We start from the raw sequence: 19465 nt of genomic DNA, 5'->3' as shown, positions 1-19465 counted from the left end.
TGCTGGCAACCGAAGACAGCCGCAGTGCCAGGAAAGAGCAGGAAACAGCGCTTTCCCTTCTCCTCCCCAGGTTTTGAAATGCCTCGGCGTTTTCGTGTTGCGTACCTTGCTCTGCACATCCCACCGTCCTCTCGTCTCTTGTTCACCCTCGCACTCCTCTGCGCGCCACTTTCTCCAACTCGTTGCTTCTCCCAGGTTTTAGCATGCTTCCGCTGGTTCCCACCATTCATGCTTTTGGAAAGAGTGAAAAGCGACAAGGATCCCATCGTTGCAATTGTGCACGCCGGCAAACAATATCTCGCAAACGGACACCATTGACGATAGGAAAAAAATTAGATTGTTCCGACGTTTTGTTGCTTCGTCAAAGTATGTCAGAGCTCAGACATAACTGAAAACCTCCGCTTGTCTTTTTTGTGCGAGACTAATCACCGTATCCGTAATTATAGTTTTTTCGGATGTTACAACTTACAGATCATACATTGATTTCGCGTGGTTCCTTTAAAAGTTGTATAATCGGGGGTTCACCATACAATGTGTCATACAATGTATCATACAATACAGAACATCATTCGGCATTCAAGTTAGGCTGCGAAGAAATTAGAAGTACATGCTGAAAGGCAAATCACCTGACTTGGATATTGCACCAGCAAGATTGGATATTCCTCTTTCTCGGTAATTCCCAACATGTTTGCATGGACATGTGCATTCCAAGACACTTTGGCCTCTGACAATGTGAATGCCGGCAGAGCCGCTGATATCTGGCATGGGGTGCTCTGTGGTCCGGTGAAACTCAAGAACACCAGGAGACGGAACCCTTCGCTCTTGGCTGAAGCTCTTGATGAAGCTATTGTATGAAGAGCGAACATGCTTCGTATGGGCACCGGCTATTTTCATCTATGACAGCTCAAATTTCCTTTCCATGGATGAAGCTCCTGAGGAAGAGGCTCCTCTTGCATACAGAGTGAACGTGCTTCGTATGGGCACCAGCTATTCTCGTCGATGACAGCTCGAATTTCCTTTCCATGGATGAAGCTCTTTAAGAAGCTCCTCTTGCATGAAGAGTGAACATGCTTCGTATGGGCACCAGCTATTTTCGTCTATGACAGCTCAAATTTCCTTTCCATGGATGAAGCTCTTGAGGAAGAAGCTCCTCTTGCATGAAGAGTGAGCATGCTTCGTACGGGCACCAGCTATTTTCGTCTATGACAGCTCAAATTCCCTTTCATGTCGCCTAATTTATGTGCACACGGTCATCGGAAGGTGCATAGCCCCACTTTCCCCCCAATTTATGGGCTGAACTCTGGTTTTGGAGGCCCTAGGGCCACTTTCCTATCGGCACGACGCTGCTCTGGACCTAGCCGCTAGGCCTAGCTCTTTCTTCCAACAAGGAGGTCGTTGTCGAGGGTGAAGTCATCGCCCTGGAGAACCTCAACACGGACTGGATCCCAGTCCATACAGTCCGAAAGAAGGCTCGACAGCCGAAAATATCCTTGCCGAAGCCATCCAACCCAACAGAGTGTCCGGCTTCCCGCAGCTCGCCAAGGCTTGGCTCCAAGCCACACCCGCCAAAGCTCCCAAGACTCGCTGACGACGACTTCAAGATCGTCATTCGTCCACGTGGTGGCCTCAACCTAAGCTCCATGAGCACAAGCAAGCTGCAAGACTTTATCTTCAACGCTGACCAGACATATTACGACATGGCACACACCGACCAAATTTAAATCAACGCCACTCATAACTCTACACTAATCAGCACCCCTTCGAAAAACGGGTGCACACATACTTCAATCTTCACACCATATGCACCGGGAAAGAGAACTATTCCCTGGCCACATACGTGGCAGATCCTGCAAACACCTGACAAGGCATCATCATCAATGTGCCAGAATAGGAAACACCAGAGAAAGTCAGCCGATACCTAATCGACTACAATCACAAACCGGCCATTCTTTTGGCCTGCCAGATGCGAAAAACTAACTCTGTGCATATAGTCTTCGACAGCCCAGAGGTGCTCCATTGGGTCAGCTACCACAGGGACCCCTACTGCTGCATACATTCAAGCACAAGACGGAGGCCTGCAATATCTGCTGGTAGATCGGGCATAGGGCAAATGTGTGTCCCTCACCGAGAGCCCAATAAGTGCCCGCGCTGCGGAATGGTCAATCCGCTCACGGACCATGACCGTGATGTGAAATGCGCTGTATGCCGAGGACCCCACTCCACGGGATCCCCCAGGCGCAAGAAACGCTTTCAAGAACACCCTGCCATTCGCCGCCACCAGGCACAACATCCGGTGGCCGCTTTCAGCAAAAGCCCAACCCCGCCACCTACTTGTGGCAGATCCAGGGAATGCAAATCACTACCCTCCAAGCCCGGATCCAAATCCCGGTTCTGGACTCAGTCCAGACCCTGGCCGCAGTCCCAATCCAGGTCCAAACCACACAGGCCCGTCAAGAAGAGCCGCCCCGACGACGCTCGGCCCCCAAAAGGGTGAGCTGGGATAATGTGGCCCCCGGACCCTGGTTGGTGATGCCAGACACAACAAGCTAGTGGCTCTATGGCAAGAGGTCTAAACCCTCACACAATTAATCACTGCCGTTCAGAAGGAAAATACAGAATTTGAACCAACTCACCAACCTATGATAACCAGGCAGGGGGTCCTCTTCACCACCCCCACTATCCATACCCTACCTCCAACAGTGCATCCCTCAATATGGCTTTACCTCTCCCACACCCACCACGCCTCAGTAGGCACCAAACTACTATCTGGCAATGGAATTGCCGCAGCTTCCGACGGAAGCGTGGCAATCTCCAACATTACATACAGTCCCTCAAACCCCCCCCTGATATTATAGCGATTCAGGAAACCCGCAGTCCGGTCAAACTAGCCAGCTATAGAACCTTCCAAAATCCTGACAATAAAGAGCACAATACCCCCATCCTCACTCGTAGACATCTAACCGCTTCGTACAAAAATCTTGTCAAGAGTCGGAGTGGAGTCTCTTGGAGATCCTTCCCCAGCGGAAAGTCGACCCACGTCCTTATATACTTAACATTGTGGAAAGCGACATGCGGGGTGTGTAGTAGCGCTGCGGTGACCGACAGGAGCGTGCGACGGGCATACCTCGGCAAACCTCACTCATGAGGGCCCTCACTCACCCTCACTCACCCTCGTCTTCACAGGTGAGGTGAGGGTGAGCGAGTTTCTGAACCAGGAAAATTCATGAGTGTGAGGGTGAGTGAGGTCCGTGAGGGCGGTGAGGGCCGTGAGGGTGGTGAGGGCCGTGAGGGCCGTGAGAGCGGTGAGGGCGGTGAGGGCGGTGAGGGCCACGAGGGTGGTGAGGGCCACGAGGGCGGTGAGGGCGGTAAGGGGTATGAGGGCCATGAGTGCGTGAGTGGTGTGAGGGCGGTGAGTGCGTGAGGGGTGTGAGGGCCATGAGTGTGTGAGGGCAGTGAGTGGCATGAGAGGCGTGAGGGCTGTGAGGGCGGTGAGTGCATGAGGTGGTGTGAGGGCCGTGAGGGCGGTGAGTGCGTGAGGCCCCCTTCAGATCGAGCGTCTTTCTCAGCAATTTTGGTGTTAATGGCGGGTTTTTCTCTAGCTTTCCCTAGATCGACACGAGTTGCTGAGATCGGGTCCGGCTCGAAATAAGCAAGCAACTCGGAGCTATTCGAATACGTTTGAAGCGGCTGCATCTAATCAGGGACGCAAAATTTTCACATGATACCTCGTGCCGGTGATGATGACACCGAAAGACTTGGTTCTCGTTTGAAATCGATCGTTTTTTTTTAAATAAACTGTTTCAGAAAGGTGCATTAGTATTCTTAACGAGATTTAAATGCATAAAAACATGTTTATAACGCGTAATTTTGTCTAAATAGTGCAAGAAAAATAAAATTTTATGATGACGATGGCAAATTGCAGCAATTGGTTGCTGCGTGTGATCGCAGGCGGCGCGTGCTGCTGGTGTTGCGACGTAAAGTTTCTGGGCGAAATTGCCCCATCTGAAGCTGGCCTGAGTGGCGTGAGGGCCATGAGTGGCGTGAGGGCGGTGAGTGGCGTGAGGGCTATGAGTGCGTGAGGGCCGTGAGGGCGGTGAGGGCTATGAGTGCGTCAGGGCCGTGAGGGCGGTGAGGGCCGTGAGTGGCGTGAGGGCGGTGAGTGGCGTGAGGGCCATGAGTGAGTGAGGGCATAGGTGAGGGGCGTGAAGGCCGTGAGGGGCGTGAGGGCCGTGAGGGGCATGAGGGGCATGAGGGCCGTGAGGGCGGTGAGGGCCGTGAGGTTCAGTGAGGGTGAGTGAAGTGCTGAAGGTGAGTGTGACTGTGAGGGTGAGGGTGAGTGAGGGGCTGGAGGTGAGTGTAGCTGTGAGGGTGAGTGAGGGGCTTAGGTGAGTGTGGCTGTGAGGGTGAGGGTGAGTGAGGGGCTTAGGTGAGTGTGGCTGTGAGGGTGAGGGTGAGTGAGGGGCTTAGGTGAGTGTGGCTGTGAGGGTGAGGGTGAGTGAGGGCGACCTAAAATGCCGACCTCTGGCGACAGGCACGGGGCGCGAGCCACGTGGCTCCCGAGGGCCTCGGCGGCAGGGACTCCGCTCTGGCCGGTCACAGTAGTGGCTGTAAGACTTTTGAGAAGTTAAGCCGCACTGCTACTTGGCCAGGCATTCGTCAGGACATGTTGAGTGATTGAGTTTTAATGGCGCAAAAGAATGGATGGTTTCTAGAGAGGAAAGAGGGCTCTAGTGGCCAGTAATAGAATAAAAGGATGTGCATGAATCTGTATATAAATAATGTGGGTGAAAGATTTAAAATTGCAAAGCAAGTTTAAAGTTGACGTAAAAGTCCAGTGCTTTCTAGAAATTTAAAAACATTTGCATGAGGTATAGAAGGTTCATCTCCAAGCAAAAGAGCAAGGTGTAAAGGCATCTGTGCTGAATAAAACTGGGCAAAGTAGAATTGGCGGTATCTCTGATATGCAGGGCACTCAAGAAGGATATGCACTACAGTTAATGGTTCTGAACAGTGTTCGCATGTAGGTGGATCCTCTCGGCGAAGCAGATACCCATGTGTTAGATGTGTGTGGCCAATTCTTAACCGACAAAGAATTACCTCGAAAAAACGGTCCCTATGACGGGCACTCGCCCACTCCTGTAGCATCGGCTTCACAACATGGAGTTTGTTGTTGGTTTCGCGGGACCATTCCTCTTGCTATTTACACTTGATACTTTTCTTTATGGTCGTTTTGTAATCTTGGTAGGGTATGTCGTGAATATCAACCTTCCTTGAAGCACATGTGGAAGCGGCACGATCAGCAGCTTCATTGCCGGGAATACCCATGTGACTAGGCACCCAGCAAAAGACTACCTGCAATTTGTTGTCCCTAGCCGCAGCAACCACTTTATGTTGCAGCTGAGTTATTAAAGGGTTTTTTGCTATCTCAAGGGATCTGAGTGCTCTCAGAGCACTTAGTGAATCAGTGTAAACTACAGAGTATGGATGCCTATTTTTGATAATATAGTCTGTGGCCAATAGTAAACCGTATAATTCAGCAGTCAAGATAGTTGCACTGGAATTAATTCTCCGCACACATTTAAGTGATGGTCCAATCACGGAACAGCCGACACAAGAATCGGTTTTTGTTCCGTCGGTATAAAAGCTGGTGTAGTCTTTATATGTATTTTGTAGCTCAAAGAATTCCTGTTTTAAGACTTCTGGTGGGGTATTTTTCTTAGTGTACTCAGTAAGTGACAAGTTTGTGATGAGCAGACCATGTTCCCATGGTGCCACTGTTCCCAGAAGCTGAGCAACAGGTGGGTTTGTCTCAAGGCTAGCCAAAACGGCCGCGGTCTTGTTCCGCAATGAAAAGGGAGGCTTAACAGCGGGCTTGCTTTGGAAGGTTCGTTCAAAATGTGTTCCCTCCCCAGGTGAAAATATGAAGTGGGATTTCAAGTGGTCCCACTTGATTTAAAGTGGTTCCACTTGATGTCCAGTTGTGACCACTTGGATGCAAGTGGTCCTTGAAGTGGTCCCACTTGATGCCCAGTTGTGGCCACTTGGATGCAAGTGGTCCCACTTGATGTCCAGTTGTGACCACTTGGATGCAAGTGGTCCTTGCACTGGTCCCACTTGAGGTCCAGTTGTGACCACTTGGATACAAGTGGTTCTTGAAGTGGTCCCACTTGGTAGACACATTGGTCATCCCTTGTACACTTCAAGCTACTCTAGTCGGTGAAAGGTTAAGACTGCTCGAAAAGTTCCACCTCTTGCACGAGATTTCTGAACTTCACAAGCACGCAGGTGCACCTCTCACCCTACGTCCGGTGAAGGAAACGAGCACATGCTGGAGGTGAGCGTTCTGGCAGTCTTTAAAAGGAGCCCTGAAATTGTTTCCTGACTGCTTCCAAGTTTATGCTAAGCCCAACCTCAGTGAATGTTGCAACACAGAAAAGTCTGGAATTCATATTTTTGGGGGAGTTATAGCTACTAACAACAAGCAAAAAAGGCTCTCTGCATGACGCAAGAGGTTTGTTTGGTATTGCCAATGGAAGGAGCGAAAAGACTCCTATCATCAGATCAGCACCGGAGAACATGGCATACTGCATTTGACGGATTCTCCCTACTAATTCTGCCTTTACGACAGTGATTAACCGAAGGCAAACTTGGCAAATCTTTGTGATTTACCAGACTTGCAAAATAGTACACCTTCTCAGTTTGTCAAGTAAACCTTTGTAATGACTCAAAAAATGACAACAAATGAATGGTTTCAAAGTTCAGAATATATATTTACTTCAAGTTGGCGAGATAGTAAAACTTCTGTTTGTCAACTAAACAGATAATTCCGAAAATGACAACAAACACATTGCTTGTTTGTTGAATGGTATATCTTTGTTTCACTTCTGCCAGGACAATTTTCAGCATAATTACTACCATATATACAATTTAAGGTTAACAAGAGGAACAATGTAACAATGAGGGGGCATCTCATATAGAACAAAATAAACCAACCATATCTACAAAAAAAAGAATGCAGACAAAGTAAAAAGATAGCAACTTACAAAGATCTTTCATAAAAGATTAGAATTTGGAGGTAGTTGTTGGTGATACAAATATTTGTGAGTTGGAGAATGCTCTTTGTACAACTAGATATTTTGTTTAAAACGTGATTGTGTAGCATATGAACCTGAGTGTGCAGGACTGCCAAATTATTCCTAATATATCTCTGTTCAATCTATTTATTTTGGCACATTAAGCACTGTAGGAGGCAGTTGATTACATTTGTGCTGCTCCTGATCGCTTTGAAATCACGTTACTCTTCACACTTACTTTAAAAAACCGAGACTTTTTAGGTTTTTCGTGACCATTTCTATAAAATTTTCTGACTGTTTCTTTGCTTGATGGATCAAATGTCTGGCAATATTCGGCACGGCCATGCCGACGCACGACTGCTGTGTCTCTTTCTGCACTGCCGTGCCACTTGCACTGGTCATTTTCCCTGATTTAGCCAACGAAATCCGGTAATTCTTTGACTTTACCAGGGGATCTGAAATTCCCTAATTACAAGTTTTTAGGTTGGTGGACACAGTTTCACGCGCAGGTTGAAAATGCGGGCAGACGTTGCTTACTACAGTTGAAGTTTACTTTCCATGAAACAAATAAAGAAGGGATGTTCAATGGTACCTCTCTATGTGAAATCACCTGTTACCCCGACACAACAGGGTCAGGGTGTCTACCAACCTGGAAAAGCCGAGATTGTCAGGGAACATAAAGAAGTCAGGGAAATATCGGGGAAACCCCCAAAGAGCTAGCTAATGGGAGGAGAACTACCAGTGAAAGTGGCGTGGCGGTGTGCAATGAAACCAGATTGTCATGTATCGGCATGGCAGTGCCAAGTAGTGTTGCCTGAAATGCCACGAGGCAGTGCAAAGCCACTGCCTGATTAAATGGAAAGAGCCACAAGCACAAGAAGGTTAGCGGCTATTGGTTTGTCATGCCAAGAGGCTGGTCAAACATCTTCTTTGACCAAAGAAATGGTCAAGGCATTTTATCAAAATAGTCAAGGATAACCTGAAAAAGTCAGGGGATCGGAAAGAGGTAATTTGGGAGACAACCTGAAGGTTGTTTAGAATGAACCATAGCGGTTGCACAATTCTGCAAAAATCTCTGTGTCATCGATCTGCAGGTACATGCATGGGCGAACGGCTTGGGACAGTGGATGCAAACTCTTCTGAGCAGTCTTGTGTGCGACTTTTAGGTGATCAACCTCTCCCATTGCTTCGACCTGGTACACATGGGAGATAACGAAAAGCTCCAAGCTCCCACCAAACTTGCAAACACGCGCTATATTCGCCACCTTCGCATAGCCGTCTCCTAGCTTTATACCAGTGGAGTCCCGTTTTGATAGAGGCTTGTACTGTTCACTGTGGATGGTGCATCCACCCACAGACACACGATGGTACTCCTCGAGATTTTGTCCACTCCTGTCAGGTGCTCCAGTACAAAGCCTGTCACATCTTGAGAGGCTGGTTGAGGTTTCCCAAGTAGCCTGATCTCTGTTTCCCTGTCAGGCATTTTTTGGGAGCACTGCTTCCTCACCTCTTCGGAGGCCATGGATCGCAACTGATGATAGTTGTTCCTCAAGAGAATGCGGGATAAGATTTGGAACTGAATTCCATTCGAAGAGGACACCAGCTTGAGCAGGTGCCCCATGTTGTTCTCAAACTCGAAGCACGATAGTGACCAGAGTGGGCCTGCACGGCCCACTCTACACAATACACTTTTCGGCAAGTGCAGCAACGTGTGAACGTTGGATGTCATCTGTGCTTCTCCATAATGATATTGCATCAGCACGACAAACTCTGTGATCTTGGTAGTGCTTGTATCGACGTCTTCCAGCGTGACATGGTTCTGCAGCAAGAGGTAAAGTCCAGAAACAAGGAGCGCAAAATGCTCGACAAGCTCCTCTGGAAGGATATCCCTCAGGCACGGCAGGCAGTAATAAAGCAGCCATGCCTCCCATTCTGACGCCTTCCAATACTTCCTAAGCTTAATTGACCGTAATGGACGATTGAAGCACAGGTGCGGTTTCTGACCTTGGAGCCGCTGGTCCACCACAGCCAAAGTCCTAGGGGCCCCTATGTAATGGTCCTCGCCGACGTTCGAGAACCAGATTTCGGTGACTTGACGCACAACACCAAGGAGGACACAGTGCATATAATCGGGCCGAAAACTCCAAACTATGTCGAATCCCGGAACATTGATGAGAGGCGATGGCCCCTTAACCCCGTTGATGGCGTGGCTTGTCGCTGCTGCACTTGTCATATCAGACAACATGGAAGCCATCTTTCCTGTCATCAACAGCTACTGTCACCGGGTGCTTCACGCTGCCTGCACAGTGAAACATGAACATTAGTGCTTTGCCTAGCAACTGAGAGTGATCCTTCAAAGAATAAACTTATTTGACTGTACCTTCAACGAAATCTCCAGGGTGTAAGCACCAAGCACAGCCATAGTACCCGTTGAACTGCACCAAGTTCTGCATAGAGGCCCTCGCTGGAGCGTCTGCGACACTGGTTATGCAGTAGACCTAAAAAAGTAAGAGACACCAAAGAATATAGCTCGGTGCATTTTATAGTTCCATGGAAATTGTTTTCTAATAACTTCATAACAATGTAATACATTTTATAAGTGCTATTAGAAACTAATTTAAAAAAGAAGTAGCTGAACTGGCGAGGTAAGTACTAAGGTCTTCTTTGCATTTTTCCTCCAATTCTGTTAAACATGTATTGATGTAGTTCCATATCAGATGTCTATTGTATTGAAGAAGTTAGGACTTTATTTTTTTCAACCAGAGGCTATACAAAAGAAATAAAAAGTAACTCCTGGCATAAGTGCATAGCCGCAAGCCTTCGGGCGAAGGCTACTCAAAATGTAATGCAAAGAAATAAAATAAAAGATAAGACTGTGTCAAGAGCATATACATAGAAACATACCTTTGAATGTATATCTTGGCCACCTGCATTCCAGGATATCCCATCCCTGGAGAGCTCCCTCATCTGGTCGGCGAACGCTTGAAGGAGCAGCGTCATATTTGGGTGCTTCGTACCGTACCACAGGAGAGAACAAATGACGTTGCGCCAGCGCAGGTGTGGTGGCAGCTCGTTCAGGGTGAAGTGCACGGGCCAGATGGAGTAGTTTGACGACTTAAACATCGGACTCCCGTCTGCACTCATGGTCAGCGTCAGGTCCTGTTTTATGCAGTTGAGCTTCTCTCGCTGTTGCTTGTAGAAAGAGCCGTCGGTGATGTCCGATACACCAGCGTTTTCTGGTGCCTTTGTGCGGCTCAATGACTCCAAGAGCTGCTCTCTCACAGTAGTGTCCGCAAGGAGAGAGGTGAATTGCTTATCCAGCGGCAAGCTAACAAAAAAGTTCCCGTTTGCCATTACAGTCGAACCCGTTTATAACGAACCCGGTTAGAACGAATTATGGTCTATATCGAACACACGAAATTTTAAGATCAATATTCATGAGAAATATACTTTCTATAACGAACCACACATCGGTTATATCGAACTGCGAGCGCCCGCTACCGCCCCCGTGGAGACGCGCGGGCTTCCCTGCAATGCACAGAGTGACAGAGGACAAGAGAAAACCAAGAAAAACACGATGGCCCTTGAGAAGATGAGTCACAAAACCGACTGCGAACGCCCGCAACCGACCCCCGCGGAAGCGCGCTGGCTTCCCTGCCATGCACGGAGCGACAGAGGACAAGAGAAAACCAAGAAAAACACGACCCTTGAGAAGATGAGTCACAACACCGCAACCGGCCCCCGCGGAAGCGCGCTGGCCAATGATAGAGCAAGCGTGCAATGACGTTCTGATGACATCATCCTGCAGCCGTACCAGGCAGGACATGGCTCTTTTGTTCCTAGCGTTTTGCCGAGGAGGCTCGTTGTTCTTTGTGTCCTTCCTGTTCCCGCAAGAGATGGCGACCAAGGTGCGTTCATCGTTACCGTTCTCTACCAAGGTGGAAATAATCCGGCGCGTTGAACGCGGCGAGAAGAAGTCAGAAGTCGCCGCATCCTTCAAGATCGCCAGAAGCACGCTGAGTACGATTCTGAAAAACAAGCCAGCGATCCTGCAAAAGTCCCGAGATCGACCGAACGCCGACGGAAAGCGCATTCGGGCGCCTGCCTTTGACAGAGTGGAAAAGGCGCTGTACGCGTGGTTTTTGGATATTCGCGCTCGAAACCTTCCAGTTTCGGGCCCCATGTTACAGCAGAAAGCAAAAGACTTTGCCTTTTTGCTCGACGTTCAAGATTTTAGTGGCGGATCCGGATGGCTTCAACGGTTCAAGGAACGTTACGACATCGTCGGCAAAGTTGTCGCCGGCGAGAGTCGAGCAGTCGACAATGAAAGCGTCAAGAAGTGGATCGCCGAAAACTGGCCAGCAATTACGGAGCAGTACAGGCCCTGCGATATTTATAATACCGACGAAACCGCACTGTTTTGGCAGCTCCTACCCAGTCGAACCTTGGCACGACAAGGCGAGAAGTGCCATGGCGGCAAGCTGAACAAAGCTAGAATTACGGTGCTCCTCACCACGAATATGGACGGGAGCTCCAAGCTTACGCCACTGATCATCGGCAAGAGCAAGGCCCCTATGTGCCTACGGGGGTGTCGGTCTCTTCCAGTGAAATACACTTCAAATGGAAAGGCCTGGATGACAAGGGTGTTGTTCGAGGACTGGCTGCGCGACTGGGATGAGAAGTTGTCCGAGAGTGGCCGCAAGATTTGCCTCTTGCTTGACAATTGCTCCGCGCATCACTGTGGTGCCACGCTAAAAAACATTCAGCTTCGTTTCCTGCCCCCTAATGCGACATCGGTGCTGCAGCCGCTAGATCAAGGCATCATCCGTGCCTTCAAGCAAGGTTACAGGAAGCGTGTAGTGGAGCAGCTGCTCACCAAGCTGCGTGTGGGAAAAGAACTGAAGATTGATTTGTTGGGTGCTATTGAAATGCTTAGCCGTGCTTGGAGCGACATCGCGCCTAACACAATTAAGAATTGTTTTCGCCACGCGGGACTGTCCCTGGATAACGACAGAGCAAGTACTGAAGAGGCAATCGAGGTTACGGATGACGACTTAAACGAGATGTGGAGAGACCTCGGCCGTCTTCCCGACGCGGTCCCGGATGGCGTGGAGCTGGAAGATTTTCTCGGAGTGGATGATGATGTCGCAGTGACCAGCAGTCCTTCAGACAACGAAATTGTCGCCGAGGTCGTGGCGGCTTCAGCAAACGACGACGACGACGAGGAGGCAGAGGACCCAGAGGCACCTTGCCCGACGCTTCACGAGGCGCTTGCAGCGACGGAAGTGCTCCGTCGCTACTGTTCCCAGCTTCAGGGAAGTGGACTAAGTCTGGTAAACCAGCTATCTCGCGTCGAGGACGAAATTTTGAAGGACGCAGTAAAAGCGAAGACGCAGGCAAAAATTACCAGCTTCTGTCGGTAATATCAAAAGAACAGGTAATAAAGACTTCTCTCTGTCGTAAGTGCCACGACTTTTTTTTCCTTCTCAATTTTACGGAATTATCGTGTTCATTTATTGTCTGTTACCTAGAAATTTTCGGGCTTTCTTAGATGATATGTTTCAATATTGAAATTTATTGATAGAAATATGAATACATATGTTCCATCATGAAAGCTGCCTCGCGATAACACGGCTCTGAGCGCCGGCGTGAGGCTCGCTACGCTCGGCAGCCTTCGCCGCTATTCCGCGCGGTTTCCTTTCATCTCTCTCGCTTTTGCCGTCCTCACGAAATAGCGATATTTGCTATAACGAACTACTTGATATATCGAACTAAAATGCGTGTCCGATGGAGTTCGTTATAAACGGGTTCGACTGTAACTGGCGACCAACGTAATGCTTTCCGCATATCGAACACGTGCTCGATATGTTGTTGCGCTCTGGTAGCTTTCCTCCAGTTTTCGTCAGCAGTTGATCACAAGTAGGGCAGTAGAAGTGGAACTGCATGTCTTCCGGTGAAGCTCCAGAAAACTTCCTGAACAAGTATTTGCTCTATGGAAGAACATTCTTTCCCAAACGAATATTTCCAAACTTTAGGAGGTCCTCTATGGTTGTCCATTCCAAGTCATGCTTTATCGCTATGTCTATGATGAGGACAAGGACGTCTCCTACAGACATGGAGCTTCCATCTCGAAGAGGGGTCACAAACTCCAGCAAGAACAGGGAGCTGGCAGAACTGGTGCCTGGATGAGTATCAGTTGAAGAGTGATGTTCGTCTTCATCGTAGGGCTCCGAACCGCTGTCTTCAGCAGCCGAGTGATCTCCTGGATCATCGTCTATAACTACGGGCGACGGACCACTCCCTTCAGATCTCGAGTGGTTGTTTGGTTCATCTCCGCAGCTGCTGTCCGATGCTCCACGAGTAGTCGAAGCAGTCGCAGGGTTTGGGCACCCCGAATTATGGCGTGGACAGGGAACACTTGGAGACTTGAGCACCCTTTTTCTTATCTCATGTTCTGTTGATCTTGGTAACGGTTCATCCCATGCGTCGGGCTCAAGATATCGCTTACGAGTTCTGAATTTGCTCAGGCTCATCGTCGTACGTTCACAGCATGTTCCAGTCGAGAAACAACACAAAACGATCACGGTCCAGTCCACAGAAGCCTAGATCGGCCCGGTTAGCCACAGGCAGTCACTCTTGCCCAGCAGCCCCAACTAAACTGAAAAACAATGTTAATTTTCCGAACTTTAACCAAATCACGTTCGCCGTGAACCAAATGTGGCTTTGTTGGCTTTGTCTAGCTAGTTGTCCAGTTCTTTGGATTGGGATTGGATTTCGTTGGCTATTGCCTCTGTAACTGGTTGAGGGGGAAACTTACGTTTACTTCGTTTACACATGCTTTATAATTGCCAAACATTTCAAGTAAAAATCTCTGTTGTCTTTGATCTAGTTGTAATAGTACATTTCTTTAGATGTAGATTATGTGGTCATAATTTTTCAAGCCTAATCATCGGTCCGATTCCAATCCGATCCACAGCCACCACAGCGTCGGCATTCCGGATTACGACCAACTCTATAATGGGCGACCAGCTCACCTCCTCCTGCCCCAGCGCGCCGCTTTTTGTTTTGCTTGTTCAGTTCTTTTTAGTTCGCCTAGTTACCGCTGCTCCCACTGGCGCTGCTTAGAATCTCCACTATCCCCGCTGCTTAGTACGCTCGGGAAGCCTGGGGAGGCTAGTACAGGCTGTCTTTTGGCACGTGCACGCGGGGACGTGTGGATTTTTGGGCTGTAAAATAGCTTAACGTTAATGGTAAAGTGGAACTCAACGACGGGCTGTGATGGTCTTCTGCTGTGTGCCGCTGTGCAAGTCGAGCACGCAGATTTCGACGGGGGTCGCTTTCCACGAGTTCCCAGTGACGGAGATCCGGAACGACTGGCTGAAGAAAATCTCTTGCCAAGCAGAAGGCAAATCAGTTACCCAACAAACTATGTAGCATAAAGAGAAAATAGGTTCTCTTCATGTTCATAACACAAAATAGGTCGTGGTACATATAAGTCTACAGCGTCATCCTTTACACGCCGTGTTGCGAATGTTGGACGCTGTATTATAACCTTCCTCATTTTGAGCGTTTAGTTAAATATGTAGTGATGCTGATACATCTACGTACCGGATCAGCCGTCATTCATCGGAAAGAATGATGTTGACGTGTTAATGTTGCGAGCTCACGAATTTCAGATGACGCGGAACTTGCTGACAGGGTGTATATTTTAATTATGAGCATGTTAGACGTCGTTTGTTTATCTGATACTGCTTACTGTATTCGTTACTGTTTTCGAGTTAGTCCATCACTAATAAAGAAGATAGTTGTCTGTGTCCTAGTGAAAATAAAAGAATAATAGTAAATATACAGCTTGTCTCTGTCTCTCCTATTTTAACCATTGTTATGAGTCTGCCTATTTTAATGGTCTATTTTAAACATTTTTACGCTTTTGCCTTTCCTACAGCATTATTTCAAGAGATCGAATATACGTTTCTTCATGTATACAATATAGTATGTTCATTACTGGCCTGGCAAAAAATTTATGAGCGGATAAGAGCCAGATCTTAAAACCGAAACTAATATATTTTTATTGAAATTTGGAGTATTTCTGTGTGTGCATTCTTCACAAAAGGTATCGAACTAAAGCCGGTCGTATTAAGTGAGAAAAAAGACTGTGCGTGTGGCCGCGCTATAGGACTCGCTATATAGCTATACTGATAAGCAAACACTCCCATTGGTCTCCGTTGGCTTCACATGAACTTAGCTCTTCTCAAAGGGAAAAAATAAATAATTAATAGACCGGCAATAGAAAGCGCTGTCACTTTACTCTGTTTACAGAACATGTCAAGAAAACTATGCGGTTGTCGACAGAAAAGGTTACAATCAAACTCGTGGGTTTTATCAACACAACCGCCGCCCGTCGCCTGTGACCGCGCGCGCAGTTGGAGATGATACGCGGCGGCGCCTGGCGGATTTCGCTGTCCCCAGCTGTGGTCACGTGGTATTTTCCGGTACATGCGCTCCCGTAGAGAGGGGAGAGCTGACCTGGTCGCCCTTTATAGAGTTGGTCGTGTTCCGGATGCAGATTCCAGAACATTTTTGTGGTGGAGATTAGTTAACCGCGAATTCCTATTACATCATCGAAACGATGTTCGCGCTAGTTCGTTTTTTAAAAGAATTTGATCAGAAGAGGTACGTGGTTCCGGTGCGGTGCATTAAAGACTTTCATCCGGTGAACGAAAATGACTTGGATAAGAACGGAGTATACACGGCGTTCTGGGAGGACAATGAAAACTCCGAGAACATTGGATCGTATCCTTCGCAAGTGCTGCTTCTGGCAAGTAAGTATTTGGAGACTTAATTATTACAAATAAATAATACATAAAATTAGGGGGGCGTGATCGTATTCATAAAATATGCGCGGACGCGTGGTGGTCGTGGTGGTCGCGGTCATTTAATTTAATTAGGCAGCCACTGATGGGAAATATCAAATATGTCAGTCACATGTACACTGCTCGTAACGACTAGCATGCGCACGTAATCCGCATTTTCTCACTGGACGAGTTAAGAGCCCCTTTCGAAATCCGCGGGCTGTTCGTCAGAAGGTTTGAGCCCACTGCATGTGGAAAGACCAGCACCGCAAACTGTGCAAGAGAAAAACTACGTTAAACGGTGATTAAGTGTTTTAGTAGTATTTATATGGCTCAAGTTTTGGTGGTTTTGATGACAGCCTTTTATTTCAGTTGCCAGTGTACACACAATTGTTATGCGAGGAATTCACTGTCCAACACTAGGTAAATGCGTAATTTTGCGTCACACTCGCTTCGTCGCGTGGTAATAGTGTGACTCTTACCCCAAAATAGCAGGGAGAGAAAGAACAAGCAAAATGTGTCAATCATTTTTGCTGGCAACAGCACCGATAGACGACTAGATGACAACTTATTCATACTCGCGCAGTATATAGAGATAGCAATTACTAGTCAAAAGACATTACGGGTAGCATTGGATATCAAAGTTCTTACATTCATATATCTCAAAATTGCGACCTAATGAGTGCCAAACTCTGTTGTATAAATATTTGATGTACTATTTTAAGTAATTTTTTTTTGTTGTAACACAGATTCCGAAGAAGAACTGCAAGCGAAGAGGGCATCCAGAAGGGTGCGCAAGGCCGTAATCCACCCTTCAGATCTTGAAACTGGAGAAGGAAGTGAGCATGAGGCACCTGCTTCTCAGAAGCAAACATCCAAACAGGTATGTTGCACTCATTTATACTTAGTGCAACTTCATAGTCTTTCAGGACTGTCGTAACTTTTTACAGGAGAAGAAAAGGCAGAAAGTGCACCAGCTGCATTGGCATCTAAGAGCTCTGCCTATGAGAGCATCCTTCAAGAGCATCTGGAAAACTCTAGGAAAAAAAATGAAGCCGCCTGTGCCGTCCAGGTATGTGGTCCATAAATATGCATTTAACACAAGATTTTGATACTTTGTGTGCACAATGGTCCAAATTTTTTTACTGCTCAGGTCTCTACAAAACGACGTCGTCCTGCAACTGAATCGGACAGCGACAGTGATGACTATGTCGTTTCTGCGTCAGAGCTGAAGCGTGCCAGGAGCGAGGCGAGGTACTGGCGCCACCGCTGTGAGGAAGCCATCAAAGAGAAGGCCCAACTCACCAACATCATAGAATCTATGAATGGGACTATCGCTAGCAAGCTGACAGCCAGTAAGTATGTCTTCATTCATTCAGCTGTTTGCGTAGAAGCCTGTGGTTCTATTCAGCAGGGGTGGAAGCGCTGCGCCAATTGCGCCACCCTGCGCCAATCCACTTCCCAGCGCCAGCCTGCTCCAAAACACCAATTTCAGCTTTTTTTTTGGTATTTTTTCAAAATTTAGCGAAAAACAGTCGGCCACTGGCCACCATGTGGTGTGTACTTTTGTTTAGGTGTTAGTGCGGGTAACTCGTGCCAACTCAACTGGGGCTCCGAACCACGTGTAACTGCAGGGCGAGGCGTCGATTTTAGTTCATCGAGAGTGAGATGTCGATTTTGACTACAAAGAGCTTGATATACGAACACATCGGTTTGGTTTCGGGCGTAGTTGGTTGGCGCGGTTGGAGCGTGCATGCAGTTGCCTGTGGTCCCGATTTGCCGTGATCGTGAGAGTTGGCGCCTCGGCACCGGTGGGCTACCTCGGCCATCAACATGAGCAGAAGTAAGTGGTCTTTACTAGCTTTACCTGTTATTTGGTAGCGTACCATATTTTGACGCTTAGCCGTTAAGAAACACATAGTATGTTAGTTACGTTTGTTTTTCTTTGCAAACGAAGTTAAGAAACACGCGCTATGTTAGTTTCGTTTGTTTTTGTTTCCGAGCGCATGCACATGCGTCAACATGAGTAAAAATAAATGGGTCTTTACTAGTTTTACCTGTTATTTGGTAGCGTACCATATTTGGACGCTTAGCCGTGAAGAATCGCGAGCACAGGCACATGCGTTCGAGCTCAATCTGTCTTGTCAAACCGAAACCAAAACCATCATTGTGTGCGCGAATGTGCACACTGCCGTGTGTTGTCTCCCGCCGTCAGACCACTGGCGAAAACAATACCCGCGATCTTAAGCGAGTTGGTTAATTGGCAGTGCTGCACACCTTTTTGTTTCTTTCCTTTAGCGTGGAGGAGTGGGGGTTACATCAGAAATGCCGTGCAGCACTCCCGCACTGCCGATTTCTGTCGTGAACGCACCTTAACTTGCTATAGCCACTCTACTCGTACAAGTTTCGGGTACAGGTGTATCTGGTTGGGGGGGGGGGGGTTGGGTAGAGAGAAGCTGGTGGGCTTTTTGTCACGTAAGAAGGCAGCCTGCCCCGCAGGGATCAGCGCCTGATCAGCTACATCTCATTTTCAGTCTCGTTCAAACTGTCTTCTCTTAAAGCACTTCTACTGAGTGCACAAGAACTCATAAGCAAGGGTGTGGCAGTTAAGGACATGGACAAGGTGGGGAGTGGACACCTCATGCTAAGTGATGTGAACTCTGAACTGCTCAAAGTACTCGAGCGCATAAAAGAAATTGACTCTGCTCTTCAAACTGTGAAAAAGGTGAACTTCAGTTGTTTCTAATGTACACAGATTCAGCTTAGTCACAACCCCCTTTTTTTTTAACATGGAAGCCTGTGGACTCTTCTTGTCAGTGTATATGCTGCATATGTATTAGTGGCTGTGATATTGTTTAAGGCAATATATTTTTCTATCTGAAGTAATATAGATATAGCTTTGCATGTTAACTTGGGTGTAGGGATTACTCTATTTTATGAACAGGGATTGAGAACATTTGTATTTAATGAAAACAGGTCAGCAAGGACTGCTTTATTTTGAAACATGTTGTGGTACCTTAATTTTTTTATGGAGACACACAATGCACAACATTTTATGGAGTACATAAGGTTGCGTTGCTCTTCTAGTCGATGCTTAAAGCTGCATATGTACGAGTGACTGTGGTATTCTCAAGATAAAAAATACACATTTTATTATGCATCTGAATTTTTGTCAAATGTCAGTAGCCTTGTATTTTGTTACTAAACTTGATATAGGGCTTTTTCAGCAATGATTGAACTTGTGTATTTTTTATTAAACAAAAACTGCAGTCAGCGAAGGTAGTTTATCGACACCTTGCAGTGGTTTAGTATTCTGGATACATGTTTACAATTGGTCTATTAAACAGACGGTTTTGTACTGGCGTGGCTGAAGTTGTGCTTTTATTGTAGGAGCCTCCCATATAAAGTCTATCATGATTCTGCCTGCTGCCGGAATGGTTCTCAAAGCCTTTCCTTTGCATAAATTGCCAATATTACATATTTTAATGCAATAGAAATAGAAGGGTATGTATAGTATTTTGCTTGAAAATTATTCTAAAA

The 19465-nt window shown here is 47.3% G+C and overlaps 2 protein-coding genes and 3 pseudogenes across 2 annotated transcripts; 3 read left to right on the top strand and 2 right to left on the bottom strand.

Annotated features, from left to right (window-relative positions):
• Positions 1-684: 684 nt before the first annotated feature.
• LOC115309822 lies at positions 685-2550 on the top strand (annotated as a pseudogene).
• Positions 2551-6742: 4192 nt separating this feature from the next.
• Positions 6743-9306, bottom strand: LOC120847467 (annotated as a pseudogene).
• On the bottom strand, positions 9259-13929 carry LOC115309820 (annotated as a pseudogene).
• On the top strand, positions 10434-12536 carry LOC120847466 (tigger transposable element-derived protein 6-like). Its single transcript, XM_040219243.2, has one exon. It carries the CDS (start codon positions 10835-10837, stop codon positions 12494-12496), a length of 1662 nt encoding a protein of 553 aa, XP_040075177.2. The 5' UTR covers positions 10434-10834; the 3' UTR covers positions 12497-12536.
• A 1773-nt stretch (positions 13930-15702) lies between the features above and the next one.
• Positions 15703-17905, top strand: LOC121836507. Its single transcript, XM_042291422.1, has 5 exons — positions 15703-15895; positions 16675-16812; positions 16903-16997; positions 17079-17280; positions 17883-17905. The coding sequence occupies exons 1-5, from the start codon at positions 15703-15705 to the stop codon at positions 17903-17905; spliced, it is 651 nt and encodes a 216-aa protein (XP_042147356.1).
• Positions 17906-19465: the final 1560 nt, after the last annotated feature.

Source organism: Ixodes scapularis, unplaced genomic scaffold (genome assembly GCF_016920785.2).
Source record: "Ixodes scapularis isolate PalLabHiFi unplaced genomic scaffold, ASM1692078v2 PGA_scaffold2__306_contigs__length_199485367, whole genome shotgun sequence".
In the NCBI taxonomy this organism is placed as follows: Eukaryota; Metazoa; Arthropoda; class Arachnida; order Ixodida; family Ixodidae; genus Ixodes; species Ixodes scapularis.
This window is presented reverse-complemented; position numbering and strand designations above follow the sequence as displayed.

Bases quoted from the DNA above. Each gene is read 5' to 3' on its own strand.
- LOC120847466 (XM_040219243.2), top strand. From the start codon at position 10,835: ATGATAGAGCAAGCGTGCAATGACGTTCTGATGACATCATCCTGCAGC.
- LOC121836507 (XM_042291422.1), top strand. From the start codon at position 15,703: ATGTTCGCGCTAGTTCGTTTTTTAAAAGAATTTGATCAGAAGAGGTAC. The intron at 16,813-16,902 runs GTTGCACTCATT...AAAGTGCACCAG, and splicing joins GCAAACATCCAAACAGGTAT to CTGCATTGGCATCTAAGAGC. The intron at 16,998-17,078 runs GTATGTGGTCCA...TTTACTGCTCAG, and splicing joins AAGCCGCCTGTGCCGTCCAG to GTCTCTACAAAACGACGTCG.